The sequence below is a fragment of the Opisthocomus hoazin genome, chromosome 7 (genome assembly GCF_030867145.1).
Source record: "Opisthocomus hoazin isolate bOpiHoa1 chromosome 7, bOpiHoa1.hap1, whole genome shotgun sequence".
NCBI lineage: Eukaryota > Metazoa > Chordata > Aves > Opisthocomiformes > Opisthocomidae > Opisthocomus > Opisthocomus hoazin.
The window spans coordinates 9,724,416-9,744,308 of record NC_134420.1 but is presented as its reverse complement, the minus strand read 5'-3'; the positions used below and the strand labels follow the sequence as shown (position 1 = coordinate 9,744,308).

The following is a 19,893-nucleotide window of genomic DNA, read 5'->3' as shown; positions in this document are numbered from 1 at the left end:
TTTAGAAATGTACATCATATGTGATTTTTCACCTCTATTTCCCAGCCACAGACATACTGAAAACAAAAAAAAAAAAAAGATGACACTGCAAGAACAAAGTTGGTTCAAAGCTTGCAAATGTTGGCAGCTTCAGGAAAAACAGGAAACCAGCCTGCATCTGATTCCCCTGACCCTCTCATTAGATGATATAAGACAAGACAATCTTCAACATTTGAAGATTCAACCAACATTTGCACAAAGAAAGACTATTTAACAGTTTATAACAGTGACGGTATCCACAAGACTAAAGAGAAAATAATCTGTTACCTGAAAAATAAAGTCCACCACTGAAAAATCAGAAGCAAAGCAACTCCAAAATTAATACATCTCATAAGGTACGCAGAGCGTTCCTTTAGGAATGGCACACACCTTCAGCATTTGCCTGGCCTGTTTCTAAATTGCCACACAAGAAATAAATAGATGTCAATATTTTAAAGTATTATTAACTATCTAATAATATTATTCTTCAAGACAGAAGATGACTTCTAGAAAGATGGTAAATACAGAATCAGACTCCAGCACTATGGTATTTCAGTAAAACACAGAAGAGTAGTAGTATTATATCAACAATCTCAACAGTCTGTTGGTCATGTCACATTCTTCCCTGTCGATGTTATTAAACATTATTTAATGTTATTTCACATCCTCCTTTTTAATTCTTTCCTTTCAAGAGACTACGTATTCGATGTAGAATATATCAAGTCACAACATACCAAAGGCAACCACTCTTCATTCTTTCATTAAAGATGAAGTTATCATGTTATTTTCCCACTTCAATTCATATGTAGAGCCACCAAGAGTACGGCTGAGACCACAGACCGAAGACTGCCTCGAGGTGCTTGCACGAGGAAACACCCATTACTTCCTTGCTTTCTAGGAGCTGAGATAAGGAGCTTCTAAGAAAGAGATTCTGAGGTAGAAAACTACATGCAGGGAACTGCCTGAAGGAGCAGAAGTTCATGCTGTTCCTGTGATTCTTTACCTGAATACATGTCATATCTTAAGAGAAGAACAAGATTTTATGGCCAAAAAGGTCCATCTCCCTTTTATTCCCATGTTCACTTGTCTGAACCCTTTATGCTTGATCTTTTCACAAATAAAAACCCAAAACCGCTTCAGGAAAGCCACAGTCTTAGCAATACTTCAATACCTGAGTGCAAGTGCTGGCTTGTCTAAGTAACCTGTGGCATTCTTAATAACAAACACAATCATAATTCCACTTCCATAAAATCAGTTAAACTATGTCTTGAAACTACGCATGTGAAAATGAATATCCAGTCAGAAATTAGAGCTATTTATAAACTTTAACTTCAGTTACTAAGGACAAACTACTTAGTGTACCTTAAAAAATAAGAACATAATCTAAATTATCTTTTTTACAATGTTATGTACGGTTGAAATGCAGTACATCTAACAGTCACCTTTTTAAAACAATAAAAATCAGAACTGTCAAATATTGCTACTGCTTCTCTTGGCTTCAACAAAAATTCTGAGTAACCTAGCCACAGCAACTTTCTAAAAGAAATTCTACAGCTTACAAAAATCAGATGTGTTATGAAAGGTAAAAAGGGTGAAAGTATTTGAAATTCAGAATTAAAATTCTAAATAGAAACTACTTCTAAATCTTTTAATGAGAAACTTCAAAGCTCCCAGCCGGTAAGCAGGAACCCAGGAGCCGGGGGAGCACCCGGTGCTTTCGGGCTCCCTATCGCATGCCAGGGAGCAGGGCAGCAGGGCTGAGGGTGACTGCCCACCCGCAGCAGCCCCACACCACTGCAGCCCCTCTGGCTGTCACCCCCTTGGGCAAGCAGGGCTGGCAGCACCAAGGCAGGGCTCTGCTGGAAACCCCTCTTTGTCCTATCAGGAATTTTTGAGGAATTCTTTAAAATCAATTACACAAAAAAAATCCCACAGGAAAAAATGCCAACCGTGTTTAGATCTGAACATTGCAAATAACCAGTACATCGCTCTATGGTCAGTTTTAAGAAGTTTTACAGCTTACCCACTTCCCCCCTGCCCTTTTCTACCATAACAGGGCTAGGGCCTGCCTAAACTATTCTATTAATAATGCCAGTTTGGAGCTCCTGATGCACTTTTTCAGATTCCAAGGTGTGGAGATGAGCTTTCAGTGTTCCTGCTCCGAATATTGAAGCCTAACTTTGATGTCCTCATTAACTCAGTATCACCACTCCCCATATCTAAACAGACACTGATATCCCACATTCACCACCCAATTTATATTATAATACAGTGCCAGAAATAATTTTAAGCCTTTTGCTTGCCAAGCAGTGTTTTGGGTTCACAGATCTTCCCCAACAGCTTCTACTCTACTGCTCCCTGCAGAAAAATTCGTACCCATTACAGTCTGTGCAGCTTACACCATGGAAAGAATTGCTATCTTCTTTTCTCGCCTTTTGAGGCACTGGATTATTTTGTCACTCCATTTATTTATCCTCTTCTCTTACCTTTTCTCTATGAAAGAACTTTCTCTTCACCCAACATGGAGATAATAGCTGTGATTTTTTTTAATTAGGAATACTTCTCTCCTACAGAGCTTTACTCACAATTACAAAAGATTTTTCTAACAGACAGTAATGGAAATCTAGCACTTTTTCTCCATTATGTGATACTATTCTGTTGTCAAAAGCATACCTAGAGATATTTGAGACTCTTCTCAAGACCATCACAGTATTAATGGTTGAGCAGATAGCATAATTCTCTATTACAGTTGGTTGAGATACACACAAACAGATATCATTACTTTTAATAATAAAAATTTTATTTCAAAATATAAAAATCATCAGAGCATTATTTCAAGATGTGTCTTAGCCACATCAGTGCCTTACTAAAAATAAAATCCATTTCAGCTATTGAAACGCTTCTCCTCCCACAGTTATTACAGTGTCATATTTTGTGGCAAGCTTGAGTACTACCTTTGGGGTACTATAGGAATGCTTGATACCCCATTTCTTAATAAGCCCTTTATTTTCCTATCATATGGAAAAGACAATGCTGAAGTTGAGATATGCAGCACAAAAGAGGTAAGATGTGCAAACACAGATGCCCTACCGACTGACAGAGCCATCTTAGACAACACCTCTTTTCATTACCAAATCTCCAAGCACTTCACAGTTCCATAACCCATGAAACATCTTCTCCTTTGATCTAGGGAAACTACGGCACAAACACTAACCCAATGAGATTTACAGCCCTCGCAACCAAGTTTCAAACGCTCACTCCGTACTGAAATAAGAGTCAGTTTCTCAAAGTGCCATGAAGTCAAAATTTCCAGGAGCTCAGTACGCAAGACACTGAACCACGGTGAAGATCAGTGGCTTCACAGCTCGCAGCCACAGCACTTGCACAGAATGGACGCATCTGCTCACTGCCTACATCTGACACCACAAACCTTACTATCCTTGGTCATCCGTACAGCCTACAGTTCGAGGCCATTAAACAGGCCCTAAGCCTTCCGGCACACCTACATGTCCGGCACAGTGTTTTGCCCATCCCACAACACACTACAAGGGCCAAGCAGCCAATATGAGCTCCTTTAGATTCAATAAAGAGGCATCCCTATGACTAACACCACTTCTATCCCAATATAGGAGGCGTGCCCAGCAAAGATCTAACATATTAACAACACACAGGTCATCGTAAAACGCAGCAGCAAGAGTCCTTCACATTAAAAGAAACATCACAGGGCGTTACTACCTTATTTTGTAAGTAAAATTAGCACAGTCCTTGAATAAAGCCTTACACCTTTTCATCAGTGCTCTCTTCATCCTAAAACAGATTTAAATTTACTCTGCTAACCTCGCGAAGAGAACCCTGGCTACTACGTTGTCACCAGTTACTATTTACCGGAAAATGCCATATGAACTCAGTTGCTTGTGAACGCTTCAAGTAGAAAATGTGCACTGATCAAAACTGTTGAAAAATAGTTACAGCTACATGGCATTTATTTTGAGATGGGAAAAACTTCGGTATACAAAACAAATTCCTTAAATATGCCCCAGGTATTTATTTAAGATTTCCTGATGTACAGGCAGACATCTAAACAAAAACAAGTATTAAAAGAGATCAAAATGGTACACACATACACAAACTAAAAAAAAATAATCCTTAACTGGTGAAAAACCTGTATTCTCCTTTAAAGACAATTAAGAAAAGCAAGTTTTTTGGAGGGTAAAAGAAGAAAATCGCAGCTCTTCAGTGGCACTGAGCATCACTAACCTCCAGGTCACCAGTTCCAGCAACAACTGAAGGTAGTTAACAAATGGTTGCTGTTCAGAGTCCTAAGGTGTTAGTTTTCCAGGATCCCTCTTTATATAGCAAATGTTCACAGTCAAGAAAAACCTATTAGAAATCCTATTCTTGGCAGACTTGGTAGAGAATAATGACATGGGAGGAACATAGGAATCGCAGGATTATTCACTGCCTAGCACTGGAATTTTTGACACGAAGAAGAGAGAGAGTAAACAGGATGTGGTGTGAAACACGATGTTGCCGTATTTCTGAAAGGGATTTCCTGGTCAGAGCAAAGCGCAACACGTAACGTGCAGCACACATTGGTACACTCAGCATCGCCACGAAGCACCAGCACGACTGCACCCGCACCACGCAGGCGCAGTGGCCATTTGTCTGGCATGTTCGGGATGTCCAAAAGCTTTCAGAACAAGTTGCCAGACACCTGGAAACGCTAGACAAAGGGCCAGAGCCCTCAAACTCTTCTCGCACAACACTGCCAGGTAAAAAAGAGGACTACCTTTAGTGAAATCTAGATGCATGGCATCCCCAAGTATAATTCATATATGGTTATTAAGGAATAAATGTTCCTTAGTATCCTCCTATGTAAATACTATTACTCTAAGATAAGGATGCCTAAGGGTGCCTTCTTCCTGCTGAGTGTAATTGGTTACACTTACACGAGTCCTAAGCAAGACGTAGGCATGTAGAAGGAAGATGAAAAACAAGAAAAGCAATACGAGCAAATAAAAGCTTGTCTGAACATATGTAGGTTCTTGCTGAATTGTTTCGGAATCAGTAACTTCAAGTATGCAGGGATTCAGGAATAAAAGCTGCTTGCCCCAATTTATTGTAAACCACGGTCAGTGAGGTTCTGAGGATGCTGGAACTCTAAGTGTCCATTCACCCCCAGCAGTCCGTTCAGAGTAATAAAACAAGGAAGTAACATAAGAAGAGGTGACAGAGAACAGCAGAAGTAAAACCAAAAACTACGAAGTCTGCCCAGTGAGAGAAGTAAATCTAGTATTTAATAACTAAGAGCTCCGTCCTCTCTGAGCACATGATTTCTCTTTGCATAAAAATTCTCAGAATTTTCCTTTCTCTGTCACTTGCATGGTACAGCAAGAAATGCCGTGCTGGAAGGGCTGAACTCTGCATGCTGCTCCAAGTTATTTTTGTCACGCTTAAGGCTGCTAAGGAAGGTTTGAAGTGAGACTATTAATGTGCTGCCTTTTAACTGGTTTTTGTTTTGCATGGTTTTTTTTTTTAATGTACAGAATAGACACTCATTGTACAAAATAACTTTTTGGCATGCTAAGTTGTGAATGCTTTGACAAAATACAAGAAATCAAAAAAACAGGGTAAATACATCCACTCTTTCAGGAGCTCAAGTATTGTTTAGAATTACTATAATCCAGTCACAGGTGCTTTTTTCCTGACAGGAACAAAGATTTTTCTAAAAACAACCTCCTTCCTATGACAGCATCTCCAAGAAAAAATGAAAGGTGGGCAAAAGTAAAGAAGAAACAAAGGGAAAGGGTCATTCTCTGGCGGTATAAAGTAAATGCCTATAATTAAAATTAACAGGACGAAAGGTAAAATACACATATGGGACAAAGACTTTTTGCACTGGTGGAAGAATACAAAACCCTTTTCTTTCAGAACAACAGATTCAGTAACCCATGTTGAAGTTGTTGGCTCCATGGGAAAGAGCTCACATCTGAAATATCATTCCAGGTGATCTTAAGAGAGGTCAAGCGCTCAGCTCACACAGACACTTACTAAGTGCTGCTGGTAGGGAACCAGGCAGTACAATTTGAGTGGGACGCTCATCAAAGCCAGTGACATTGCAAGGCTGAGCCCATCTAACAGCTGCCCGGGACCGCAGGGTTGAGTCCCCGCAGCTCCCTCCTTACAGCTCTGCTCCCTGCCCGTCCCCCAGTGCCACCACTGGATTCCTCTCTGACAGTATGGGTGCACCAGCGCAGCTCTCCAACGCGAGAGAAATCTAGTCACCTTCTCAGTCAAGTCAGTTTTCTCACAGATGAACAAACGAGATCCGCTCCCTGTGCAGCTGCACAAGCACCAGAGGCACCGCAAGCGAGGAGGCAGGGAGCCCCTTCCAGCAGCAGTGAGCCCGAGCCGGGAGTTCAGCCATCTCATGTAACTGCACCCTCAGACCAAGTTTCAACTCACTCCTGCACACTACCCTATGCCACCATTTCTCGCTGCATCAGTGACATAAAAAAGATGCTTAAAGTGCTTCATGCAAAGTTGTCTTTCAATCTTCAACAGGTAAGCGGCATGTAATTCCAAACATGCCAGTTTGGCTCATTTTGAAACTTTAGCAAAGAGTTTACAAGATGACCATACATCTACATCTGTGGAAAGCTGAGGGGCATACAGCAAGAATGTGTTCAGCCTCTCTGTTCAGTCAATCTTTGACCTCGTCACAGCTGTTATTTCACTGTATACTGAATGCAGGTTAAAACAAGTTTTAAAAAAAAAAAAAAGGAAAATAAGACCAACAAAAAAGCTAGCAAGTCCCCGTAGTGTATCTGTGCTACAATGTAGAGTACCTGTGTGTGGCTTTGTGTGTATGAATGGTTTAGATTTAAATTCTTCACAAACTTTCTGTCATAGTTTGTAACGACCTACCTTTTCATATGTTTATAAAGTTTATTTAATCCTTCTGTGCCTTTTCTTTTAATAGCAAATGTTCTAAATATGTTCACAGTTTACGAGCGTCACCTCTCAGCATTCGAAATACTACACCATAGGGAACTTTTTGTAGGAAATGTGTTTAACAACAAGTATTGTTTTTACCCCTCAGAACAATTTCAGTTGATGAAAGAAAATGTTCTATGCTTTTCTAAAACACACTATCTGCACTTTTTGAGTTTCTATAGCTATGCAAAAATCCATTAGAACTTAAAATTGAGCCTTAACTAAATCACAATTATCATACAGTTGTTACAATAAGCATTAGTTTGACTGCTATGCAAAAATACAAGTTAAAAAAATCATCATAACCATTCATCGTAAAAGTTTAAGTGTCCCAATTATGCAACTTTGCATATGAACTAACACTGTAACCAACTCATTATCTTAGATTAGCTGCTATAAATCTAGGCTGCCCTAACCAAACATCAGTGTTGCCTATTGTAAAAAATTACCTTGAATTAAAAGATATAAAACCCTGTATGTTTGGGTAGGGCAGAGATGGACAAAGACTACCAGGCATGAAGAAACATCAGAGACCACAGAAGACACCATAAAATTTAAAACAACAACAAAATAATTGTGACTGACATTCAATCACTTACAGCAGAAGCTTTGAGCCTTAGAGCTGTGGTAAAAACCAAACACGAACAGTGAGATCTCTCCACCAGTAAAAATCCTCCTCTGAATGAAACCCAGAAGTACTCCCAAGTCAGACATATATTCAACCAGAAACCTCATCTGTTATCATCTATCTCCACTTCTATTTCCAAGCAATTACAACAGTCTCTCAAACTGTTAGACACTCATCTGTTTTCTGAAGACCATATTTTTCTCCAGCAAGTAACAAGTAAGCATGATATACGTATTTGCTATTCAATACAGAACTAGCTTTAGACTGTGCTACAAAAAGAGTTTCAGCACAGAAGTAAGGGTTTCTAACAGCTACAGAAAAAGGTCAAAAGTGGCAGTATTCCCAAACAACCATCAGAAATTCCCTCAAGACACTGACAGCCTATGTAAGAGGTGTTGGGGGGCAGGGGAACGCGGAGTACAGGAGCACCCCTTTCAGCCCTCTGCTACAGGGCTGCCGTGGCTGCACCGTCCAAGTCCACTCTTCAGTGGGAGCGATCTGTGTTCAGTTAATGTACTGATTCAAGTGATTTCCATCAGCCCCTGTTTCACCATCTTCTCCTATTCCATGGGAAAAGTTATGTCACAGCAGGCCTGGTAGCAATGTCCTTATAATACTTCACCACAGATTTCCTTTCAGTTGATAGAATAGTGCCATTGCACAGACAAAACAGTGCCTGCAAGAAATAAGGAGCAGGATAAAAACCAGATGGCTGAAGTTAAGCGAAGGAAGACAGGAGCAACGCTTGTAGGGAGGAGAAATCATTTTGATGAGCTGAGACTGTGAACATGGCTCTCTGCACAGAGGGAACATAGCCTGCCACGACACAGCCTGCAACAGCATAAACATGAAATGAAAGTCGAATGGAATATTGTTACCTGTATCACCTAAAGGCTGAATTCTTTTCAAGCAAGTACCCGATGAACACGACACACATTTTTTTAATTTAACATCAGGCTAATGCAGCTCCAGCTGTTTAGATGACTACCTGTCAACCACAATCAAAAACACCATTTTGAAAAATGTGATCTGCAATACAAGGCGAGAACATTGACAGCATATCCCACTGCAGTACATCTATACCTTCACGATTTGCTTCCAGCCTGGTATAAGCCTTGGCAGTGCTAGGCATGACTCTTACGTCCCAAGTCCCCAGCAACCGGCTCCATCCACACAAAGACAAACTTTTTCAGTAACAGAGGAACCAGAAACACCTATGCAAGCCCAGACTGCATTTAACCTTGTGTCCAAATTGGTTCAAGTCTTTAAATTTTGCTGAAGACAGGGTATTTTAATTCTCGCTAAAATGATGTGAACTCTAAGAAGCCACTATAGGAGAACTTCAAGCACAAAATACAATTCATAGCATTTTCTCTGCCCTTGCTATGTTTTTTTTAAAAAAAAAAAGTTAAAATGTTTCAGTCAACACACTTAAAACATATAATTCATCACCACCTACACGGCCTCTAGATGAATTTTTTAAAAACTGAAAGCAAGGTCTTATTGACATTGCTTCCTAAAGTATAGCATAAATATTGTCATATAAAGAATGGATTCAGTAATACTAATCTGATTTTTTTCATTAACAATTTGATTGGTCAAAGTAGCAGGCATTGATCCAACAAGTGTCTGCATGGTACTTGTCTTGGGACTGTTCCCATGCCATTTCAATTATTGCATTAATATAGCAGCCATTAAAAATATTAAAGTTATGTTTTGAAACCAGGGGATTTTTTTTATATATAAAAAATAATCATCTGGCAGTTGTGTTTCTTCTAAGATCCCAGAGGGATCCACTCTTGCTACTGCACTACATATTCTTAAATGACCTGGAAAATCCAAACCTTCCTCATGGAATAAATGGCATGATCACCAACAGATGATGAGAATTGGCGAAAGCAATATAGAAAGGACATGTCACTGGCTTCCGCTGAAACCAACATAGCAACCTGACCAAAAGTAGCTCAAAGATTAGGAAGAAACATTAGAAAGAATGGTAGATCTTACTTTGCCATGTAGGCAACTCTGCAGAGAATCTGGCTAAGTGTAACTTCATGGGGCAATGTTTTGGCCAAAAAAACCAACCATCCTTGCAATTCTCTGTGAAACAAGGAATCTAGAGCCTCACACCCCAGGGAGGTCCTAGTATCTTCTTACTTAACACTTAATAGCTGCTAAAATGCAATGTCCACAATTCACGAAGAGCAACAATAAACTGGAGGGGATTCAGGACAAAACTGAGAGAATAACTGACAACATTAAAAAAAAAAAGAGAGAAAAGAATGGAATGCCTGCAAACTAACTTCAGAAGATTACTTATTTTTCTTAATAAAAAGAACTTCAAGCAAGAAATTAATCAAAATTCATACGAATTCATATTTGGTAAAACATGACTCGCAATGGGATTTCCAGTGTCAATGAGGCTACAGCAAGATTCAGTAGCCCTCTTCAGATCAGAAATAAGAAATAAAATACAAATCAGCCAATTTTATACTTTACCAAGAACTGTGCTAAATTTTGCCTCACTGGAAAGTTTTAACTGCGTCTTTTAAAACATAAGCTCTAGTTTCAAACACAGAATGGATAAAAAAGGAAAAAAAAGAAGTCCTATGGCCTGCATTATGAAGAGGTCAGACTCGTCACTGCAACAGTCCTCCTGACTTGACGATCTATTAATCTTGTCAGACAGATCAAAATACACGCCTCACCACCTCCAGGACCGAACGCAGGGTCATCTACAGGCGCACCTACTGTGACGGTGGATTTTTAGCCTGATGCTATCTTCTACCTGCAGTTCTATCAAGCTAGAGACATAAAAGGCAGGCGATAACAAAAATCCCATCGCCTAGGAAATCCTCGGGTTAGTTGGCAGTTATACAACCAAGCAGCAGCCCGAAGCCAGTCAGATATCCCGGATTTTTTCCGCTCTTCCCGGAACTTCGCAGAACTCTCCGTGGGACTGAACCGCTCCGAGCGAGTCTCAGCCGAGGGGCGGCTCCGCACGCCGAGAGCAGCGGTTCGGCGGCAGAGGGTCAACCCGCCTCGGCGCGGCGACGAGCGGCGGAGAAACGCGGCGCGAAGGGGGATGCGAGCGCGGGGCTGCCCGTACCCGCCGGCCCGGGGGGAAGCGGCCGCTTGCCCCAGCGTGGCACGGCCCGGCCCGGCCCGGCCGCAGCATTGTTCGGCGGTGCCCGCTGCCCCGAGCCCCGCTTCCCTCCCGTAGCCCGGCTGGGACGCGTGAACTCTTGAACCCGCGCCGCAGCCCAACGCGAGCCTCCGGGGCGGAGAGCGGCGGCGGCGCGCCCGGCTCGGGGAGACCGCCCGCCCCGCCGCCACCGAGGGCCGCCGCCGGCAAGCCTGCTCCCGCCGCCGCCCCCCCTCCCCCGCCCGGCTCGGCGGCCGTGCCCCCAGACGCGGAGGCCCGGCGGGACGCGGCCCGCCCCGGGGCCCGCCCGGCCTCCCCCGCCGCTCCGCGCCGCCGGGCTCCGCTCGCCCCCGGCCGAGCCGCGGGGACGTCCCCCGCCGCCCGGCCTTGCCCAGCCGGAGGGGGGGCCCCTTGGCCGGGGGCGCCCTCAGCCGCCCGCGGGCCAGGCCCCGGCCCAGACCCCGGCCTTTCCTGCCGCAGCCCCCCCGGCGGACCCTCCTCACCTAGGCTTGAGGCTGCCGGCGCCCCGCTCGTAGGCCCAGGAGGCGGCGGGCTGCGCGGCGGCCGGGGCCAGGGGGTCGGCGAAGCTGGGGGTCGTCGGGTAGTTCCTGTCCATCATCGGGGCAGGGCGCGGGGCCGGGGCGGCGGGGGCTCCGCTGGGGCCCTGCGCGCAGGGCGGCGGCGGCGGCGGGGACCGAGCGGGGCGGGTGGGAGCGGCCCCCCCCTGCCTCATGCGGGGCGGGCAGCGCCGCGGCCCCCTCCCCGCCGCCGCGTCCCGGCCCCGCTGCCCTGCCCTGCCTCCGCTCCCCTCCCCTCCCGCTCAGCGGCGGGCGGCGGGCGGGCGGCGGGGGGGAGCTGCGCACGGCGGCGGGGGCTGCGCGGCGGCCAGGCGGAGACCCATATCGGGCTGCTCTTTCCCAGGATGCACTTCCCCCGCCAGCACGCACTGGGGCTCACGGGGCTCCGGCTCCGTGGCCGGAGGGCAGGGGAGGCCGCGGCGGAGGGGGCCGCTGCCAGCAGCGCTGGCGGGAGGAGGAGGAGGAGGAGGAAGGTCGGTCTGTGACTGAGGAACGGGCGGCCGCGGCCTGCAAGGGAAGCGCGGCGGCTGGAGGGGAGCGTGGCGGGGGGCGGTAGCCGCCACCGGGGCGGGGTGGGGGGGCTGAAGGCGGGGACGGCCGGGCCGGGCGGCGAGGCGGGGTGGTGAAGAGGCCGGTTTTTCGGCGGGTCCGCGTCAAGCGAAGCGCTGGCGCTTTGTTGGAGGGGCCGGGGCGGGGCCATCTTGTTCCCGCTGAGGGGAAGCGGCGTCAGCGGCGGGCAGCGCCGCGGGCCGCGGCCTCCGGGACGGTCGCCGCCGACAAGATGGAGGCCCGACAGCCGCCCTGAGGCAGCGGGTTGCCTCACGGGGAGCGCGTTGTAAAGCAATTTGTAGGGCGGCTCTCCCGCCCTGCCCCGCCGCGGAGGGAGGCGGCCGGGCGGGCGGGAGCGGCGGGTGACGCCGCTCCCGCCCGCTCGGCCGCCTCCCTCCGCGCCGACCCACCGCCCTCCTCAGAGAAAAAACAAACTGAGGGGGGATATAAAACAAAAGCCCCCGGTGACGGGCGCGGGAGCGAGAATTCGGTGAGACGTGGTGGTGGGATCACCGGGAGAAGCTCATGGCCGTGTTTCCCCTCAGGGCAGCCCGGAGCCTTTGCTTTGCCGCTTCAAGGTCCCGCGTGTGCCGGTGCTCGGTGGTTTAGGTTGGTCGTCGTTCTGAGGGTGCCTTACAGACGTTAAATAATACAAAAGCACAGCCCTGTAGCCATTTTTTTTTCTCTTTTTACAAGATAAAAGCCTCTAATACATCTATCTGTCAGAGGTTTCTGAAAGACTTGGGTATTCCCCATCAATAAGGCATTGCAGGCCTGGCGTCCGAATAGAATGGTTTGAGTTGGAAGGGACCTTAAAGATCATCTAGTTCCAATAAGCCATAAGTCAAACAGCAAGAGGAAGAGACAGAATATTGAAGTATTTGGACCAGTCTAAGCCACCTGGTGCACAGACAGTAAATTCCTATATCTTTGGCTACGTGGTTATTAAAGTACAAGAGAAACGGGCAGGATGGGGTAGGAGCACAGGGGACATCTGTGTGGGTCAGGGGGATGAACTATGGTGTCTTGCTTTTGCTGCAGGTTGAAGGTACGCAGACCGAGATGAGGAGGAATGTGCCTCAGAGGTAAAGATGAGGAATACGCACTTGAAAGAGAGCAGCGACTGCACCCGAAGGCATTGCTCAGAAGAGGAAAGTGCATGTTAATAAGTAAGTCGGTCTTTTGAAGATTCAGTTTGTAGTACTGCGGGCAATATCAAACCACAGAGTGAAATGAATTTTGTAGTGAAATGCAGTTTAGGAACTTGACTACAGCCAGTCAGATGAGATGCTAAAAAAAAAAAAAAAAGAAAAGAAAAAGTGGAGTGGTCAGTATTAAATGCGAAAGCAGGAAGATAAGAGACTTTAAGAGGAAAAGCTGAGGTTTTGCTTTTCTCGTGCCTAGTTTCAAGAAGCAGTGATGTCAGCTATAGGAAGAAATACAGCCTGGGACCAAGAGGGAAAGGTAAGCGTGAAAGTCATCAGCACCGACGAGACTGAGCGAAGTCACCCAGAGGCCAGGGCAGAGGGAGGAGGGAGAAGAAGAAAAGAAGTGTACCAAAGCCAGAAACCAGCAGAGTGAGTTTTCCTTGTGTTTGCATAAGTTAGCACCTGTATTGCTTGCAGCTGGAGGAGAGTGTGTGGGGAGTGGGGGATCTTCTTTCCCTGGGAAACAGGAGGGTTGCTTTTTTACATATGAACGAGGCCTGATGACAGAAAATGTCTCCAGTTTTATGCTAATGATGAAGCACTGCTGATACTACTGAAAGTAGCATTTCCAGTGGGGAAGGACCTACAGTTTTCGATTTCCCTGCAGGATCTCCGCTAATCTCCGTTATAATATTACTCTTGGAGTGCATTGTTTCCCTTAAGTGGGCCTGAGGGAAGGGCGATACATGGACCTAATTGGTACGAAATGCTTTTTTCACCTCGCTGTAGTGTTTGGTTATCTGAGCGTGTTGGTATGGAGCTACCTTAAAAGTTTCTTGCCACAAATTTGGAACAACGTTATTAATAAACTGTAAAACTGCTAGTGTTTTGTTTGATTTTTCTCAAATAATAGCAACATGAACTTTAAAGAGTACCATGATATTGTGTATTTTCATTACAGGATATTGCTTGAAATAGAAGAGGGGGGGATGTTAATACTGTTGGATACATGGCCGTAAAATCAGGTTACATGAGAAATCACAAATAACAAGCACCAGTCCAGACTTACAGGCAGGGAAACATACACAATTAGTTTAGGCCACTAAATGAACTAATTGTCAATATACCATAGACTCAGTGTTTCTCTGAACATTGCTGGAATAGGTCCTCTTTTTTTGTAATCAAGTAGCAAAGTTGAGTGAAAAACAAGTTGTGACAACTGTTGTTTAGTTTAATTTCTTTTATATGGTTTTAATAGAGGTGGAGCAGACTAAACACTTTGTTGCTAATGACCATAACTACCAGATAAAGTCAGTTTATCCAGTAGTTTGCTTTTTCTATGTGTGAGATAAATCTACTTGTGCTGAGACCAGCTGGTGAGACTTTCCTAGTTTTCTCATTAAAACTGATCCCTGCTGCTTGTTGCCATCCTCTGTCTAGGAAAGCTACCTTGAAGTTTGTGCGTTCTGTCTTTTTGTAACCAAAAGATATTGTGTAACACTATTCTCTTAAGACAACAGAAGAGTCTGTTTAGCTTGAGTGCTTTTACAGTATCCTGGTATCCATGATACTGATAAACAGCTTTTCTGAAAGAGGTCAGTGAAAAGAAAATCCTTTGATAGATACTCTTAATTACGTGTTATTTCAATGTGGAGATTAAAGTGTACATATTAAGATGTGCATTAGAAGTCATATTAAACGTTTTCATGGTTCTGAATATTGAAAATACTTTGATTCTTGTGTTAGTAAGGAATGTTTTCATTTCAAATGCAGCAATTGCTTGACGTTTAGGAACTGAGCTTTCGTGGGCTTTAACACCTTCCGAACTGTAGTTCATAACTGAGTGCCTATGAGCTTTCCCTTAAGTCAATTTAATGTAATAATATATTTTGCTGAAACACAAGCTGATACAATTTTCTTACTCTATTTGAGAGCAAAATCTTAAATTACAGCACGGTAACGCACTCTGTGCAGCATACCAACCTGCGGCAGTACTGAATTTCTGTTGCTCATTTCTTTCCCTAAATGAACGGTCTCCACTTGGAAAAATAACATAAATCCTTTACAGAGTTAACAATGTCATGTGATGGTTAGGAGACGGATATAAGTACTTAAGGTAATGCTTTAGTGGGAATCGTCTGCCTGAGGTCTGAGGAGTGATTTTCAAAGCTGCAGCATGTGTCGCTGTCTCTAGGTGCGATGTGGAAGCAGGCAGGGCTGCCTCCACCACTTGCCGACACCCAAGGGAGAAGGTCTTGCTCTCCCTCCCGCCTTCCCTGATCCACCCTCCCGCTCCTAGCTAGGAGCTCCGGCTGCAAGGTGAGCAGTAAATTCACTCCACTGGCAAAAGAACGCTGACTTTTCTGCCAGAGGTAATTTTTCTGTAATTTCGCTGAGCTGAGTCAGCTTGCTTTGCATCAAATGAGTGCTGGCTCAGGGCAAGCAGTGGTAGTGTGCAGCCATTAGCAGCTGGGAAGGGAAGGAGATGACAGGAAGGAGCAGGGAACTTCTACTTTCGAGAGTGAGATATTGACTTGGCTCGTGGTGTATGCAGTATAGAAATCTCTAGAGTCTAGGAGTGCTTCAGGATGTACCTCTGGACAGTAGCCGGTTTCACTGCCCACATGCCAGTTCAGCTGAAATCACGCCAGCTCTGTTGCAGAACTGTTAGCTAATATACACTGCCCCTTAGGGAAACTTTCCTGTTTTCCTCCTTCTGTTTAAATAATTTAACGTTACACAATGCTGAATGGCAGTATTGCTTTTTGAGGTCTGGTTCTATTTTTAAAGTGACCATACACCAAATGAAATGCAGCATCAAGCTAATGAATGGATGGTTGGTAGTTTTCTGCGATTTGATTGTGATTAAAACCAAGATATAAATCCAGGGCCACAATAATGCTCCAATTCATGCTTGAAATTGATTTATTTATTTGTAACCAATTTATTTATTTACGAATTTCTTTGTTGCTTAGTGTATTACCCATGTTAACAGAAAAGTGACAGCCAGTGTTTGACTTGAGTCTGACTGAGTATTTTGTATGTTGTATATGTCCAAGACTGGCCAGGCAGAAGGCTACCTGGAAAGTTAGAGCTTTTGCAGTACCACAGGTGTTAAAGGGTAGCACCACTAAGGGTCCCTGTGTGTGTGGCAGCAGGTGTTTCTGAATGGGGTGATTCTTCCTGGGGCTAGCAGTTGCTGCCTGTGCTTTTGGCATTGTATTCGCTACAGGTACAGTGAACCTGGCTCTCCAAGGCTTTTCCAATGTCCCTTCCTCATATGCCCTCTTCTTCCACAGAGGGCATTGCTCCTGTCCTTTGGCTTTCAGCCTTTTCAGGCTGTTCTTTGGTAACAGATGATGCCTGGTTTTGGTCTTGTTCTGGCTCTTTCTTCGTGATTAAGTGCCCAAATATTTTTTCTTTCCTGCATGAAGAGGCTTTCAGCTATATCTGTAAATTGTTGGTTTTGCAGCAAAATTCTTGGTATGCTTCAGGGCAATTTTTGATGGGCTGAAAAGAATCATGGAAGAATAGTAAGATACACATGCTGGATCAGCAACTTCAGCTGTTAATTGAAGAAAGTAGTTAAAGGCACGGCATGCGGTTAATGCCGCAAGTCTGAAGTTACAGCTTGGCTGTTGAAAGTGGACAAAAAGGATTGTATTTCGGTTCCTAATAGTACTTTATTTTGGAACTACCATAGTATCATAAATAGTTCGCTAACGTACACAAACATCTTAGTGGTTAGCTTTCAGTGGCTAACCATTTGTCAACAAAAGCTCTAGAAATGCTTAACAGCTAGCCTTGTGCTGAGAGAATGAATACTCACAAATGTTCGGAGACTTGAGGACATTCTTTTTTGAAAACTAACGTTTCAAAGATAAAGCATTCAAATAATCTGAATATGTCTGAGCAGATGAAGTTTGAAGAAGTTCAGGCCAAAGCTGAGCTGGGTCTGATTTACTAACAAATTCCAAAAAGAGCGCAAAGCAGAATTTCTGCAGCGTCTTTCTCTGTTGAAGCCTGGTGGTAGGCATCCACTTGCAGATTGTGGATGCAGCACCTTCGCAGGCTCTGTACGTTGCTGCCAGGCTGTGGTGTCTTCCATGAGCAGCAGTGGGTAAGTGGATCAGATATTATGCACTAATAACATGAGTCTTGGTTAGGCCTATTATTAATCACTGATTGGTTTTTTGTGTTGTAAATGTGATTCTGAGCAAAGCAGAAAATTGCGATTGCTTAACAGATGAGATTTTGCATTTAATTTGGTACATGGCCTCTTTAAACATAAAGGTATTTGTTAAGAAATGTGTAAATATGGAAGAAAGTGCTGCATTTCAAAGAACATGTTTGATTGCGGAGCCTCAGCAAATACTCTTTCTTGGCATTTCCTTACATATACTAGCCTGTGCATTTGTTTGATAAAAAGCTTAAGTATACATACAAACAAATGAAGCAAAATCTTCAAGAGTTCATTCTATGGAACCAAAGTTGATCTACCAAACCATGGTACTTCTGCTGACATGACGAGATGACTGAGGTGGTAGAAGACTCACTGCACCAATGAGAGGGATGTCCTTATTGCCTTCGTTTTCCAAGTCCTGCTCCTGGTCATGTGGTCCCACACCTTCTAAGGCACCCCACCAGCACTTGTGTGGATTCAACTCACCCACTCATGAGAAAGCTGTCTGTGTTTTTGCTGGTTGATTTACGAAGGGATCTACTAAGCACTAGAACTGGTATAAAGTAAGTGGAAGAAATGTGCAATGACACATAGGAAAAAGAAAACTAAAATAAAACTTTTGCTTTTCAACAAATTCATAGTTTTAACAGGGAATTTTATTTTTACTCTTGCTAGGTATTTTCCTTTGTATCTTATCTATGCTGGGTATTTAACATTACGTACTGGATGGTCAAGTATTCAGCACTTAGGAGTTGCTGATCTTTAGAGAAAAACTGAAGCTGCTTGAACAACTTGAGCGATCACAGGTGTTTCCTGTTTCCTAAATGACATAGGCACTGCATCAGAAATTTAAAACCTGTTATAAGGCCTTTTCAAAACTTGTGTTAAAGTGTACCAACTTCTAAACTGAAATATTTTTCCTGATCCTTTGAAGTCTAGCTGCTGCCTTTAAAGCTTCTAGAGGCTCCCAGAATGCAGGCAACGAGGTGCATGCGTCTGGTGGCCCCTTTGGTTTCGGTGTTTCTGTAGTCTAGGTGCTGTGCAAAGGGCCCCGAGGGCTCTGAAAGCAGGAGGGAAAGGAGGAGCTAAAGGCCTTGTATCACTATGAAGAGATTAGGGGAGCTGCGCAAGAAGAGTGGTTTTCAGAGAGTGGGAAGGGACCAAGTACTTGGGAACCATGTCCGGGAAAGAAAAAAAAAAAACTAAGCGGCAAACAGGGGAGTGCATGCAATAGCAGGTTATGAATAGACACAGAAGCAGGAATTAGAGAAGCAAAAAAGGTCAATAGCAAATCATAGGTAGAACAATAAGAAAAGGAAAAAGAACAGAAGGATACGGAAATGTAAATGTAAAGCAAAAGCAGTTAATGTAGTTATGTGTATTTTCAACATGGACAAAAGCTACTGCATCAGAAACAGCCAAAATAAACTTGATAATGTTCTGTTATTTTCCATATAAGCAATGAGTGTAGTTGCCATTGTAGAGTTATGTAAAAGATAACATTGTATGGTAAAATAGAGGAATGGTGTCCACCTGCTGAAAACTTGGGGAGGTTGCTCCCACAGGGTTCAACAGCAAACTAAATTGTAGTTTAAACAGTAATGGAAGTGCTATTGCTTCCCTTGTTGGTACATCAAAGGACCCGCTGTTCCCAGCTGGAGCTAGTCTTTTGCTGACATTTCAGTATTTTGCCAAATTGGGCAGGGCAGTTTTGCAGTACTTCTTTCTGACATTTCAAAGTGAATGGGGCTGGCTTTCTATTAAACAGACACAGAGATTAAAAGTTAGATGGGAAATTTTATTAATCTGAGTTTTGGCTAGCTTTTTTTAAAAAGTGTCAGAATGCTGTAAATTTGTTCAACTTTCACATAATTTTCAGAAGTTATGAAATCCAGTAGGTACTTTTTTGTAGCTGGGAACTGTATAGCTAATGTCATAGTATAGTAAACAGATGACATAAAATACATTTTCCAGAGAACTGAGATCTTCTTTTCCCAAGACTTCTAATGAGAATGAAGCATCTATACTGCAGCAGCTGTATTCCAAGTCTCAGTTCAGTTGACTGATTAAAAAGCTTCACTGAATGTTCAAATATAGGAGGAGATTCTGGTATTCTTTGGGGAGTTTTAACCAGCCTTCTCAACTCGTGTGGTTGGGAGAAAAAACATAGATCTGATGTGTCTTCCAGTGAGCAAAACAAGAGTGACTTAATTTAGTGTAATTTGCTGTGCTACCATATTAGCTTTATCTAGCTGCTCTCGTCTGTCCCTCCTGCCTCTCTGCAGAAGTTTAAATTAGAAGTTTTAATGAGCTTTCGCATTGCACAATGTGTACCTTCACTTCAGATTGAAATTGCCATTACCAAATGAGGAAGTCCTGCTTCCCACATTGCTTTTGCATGCCTGTTCTGGTCCTCACTGGAGTGACCTTGCTCACTTCACTAACCCTAAGAAAGTGAGTATTTTTTGGCTACGTTATTGTGTTAAATCTCACCAAAAGTCTGGTGACAGCCAAGGAAGATGGAAGGGTACAACATGTGGTTCAGTTGGCTTGTTTGTCTTGAAGACTTCAGTGACTGCAGTTCACAGTTCAGAACCTCAGATGCTTAAGTGAACTAGAGCAGTGAAGTAGGAAGCTTCTGTCCAGAG

The 19,893-nt window shown here is 44.0% G+C and overlaps 1 protein-coding gene and 1 long non-coding RNA gene across 3 annotated transcripts in view; one reads left to right on the top strand and one right to left on the bottom strand.

The window, feature by feature from the left end:
- QSER1 (glutamine and serine rich 1) overlaps positions 1-11,435 on the bottom strand; it is a 56,125-nt gene extending 44,690 nt beyond the window's left edge. The window contains exon 1 of the mRNA XM_075425377.1: positions 11,291-11,435. Within this exon, the coding sequence (XP_075281492.1) occupies positions 11,291-11,406 (116 nt within the window). The 5' untranslated portion in view covers positions 11,407-11,435. The remainder of the gene's footprint in view (positions 1-11,290) is intronic.
- An 880-nt stretch (positions 11,436-12,315) lies between these two features.
- On the top strand, positions 12,316-18,083 carry LOC142361861 (uncharacterized). Of its 2 annotated transcripts, XR_012764478.1 has the most exons (4): positions 12,316-12,523; positions 12,956-13,083; positions 13,319-13,491; positions 13,730-18,083. It is a non-coding gene; the product is annotated as an uncharacterized LOC142361861 (long non-coding RNA). The 2 variants fall into 2 exon arrangements; XR_012764477.1 differs by having other exon boundaries at positions 13,319-18,083.
- The last annotated feature ends 1,810 nt before the right edge of the window (positions 18,084-19,893 follow it).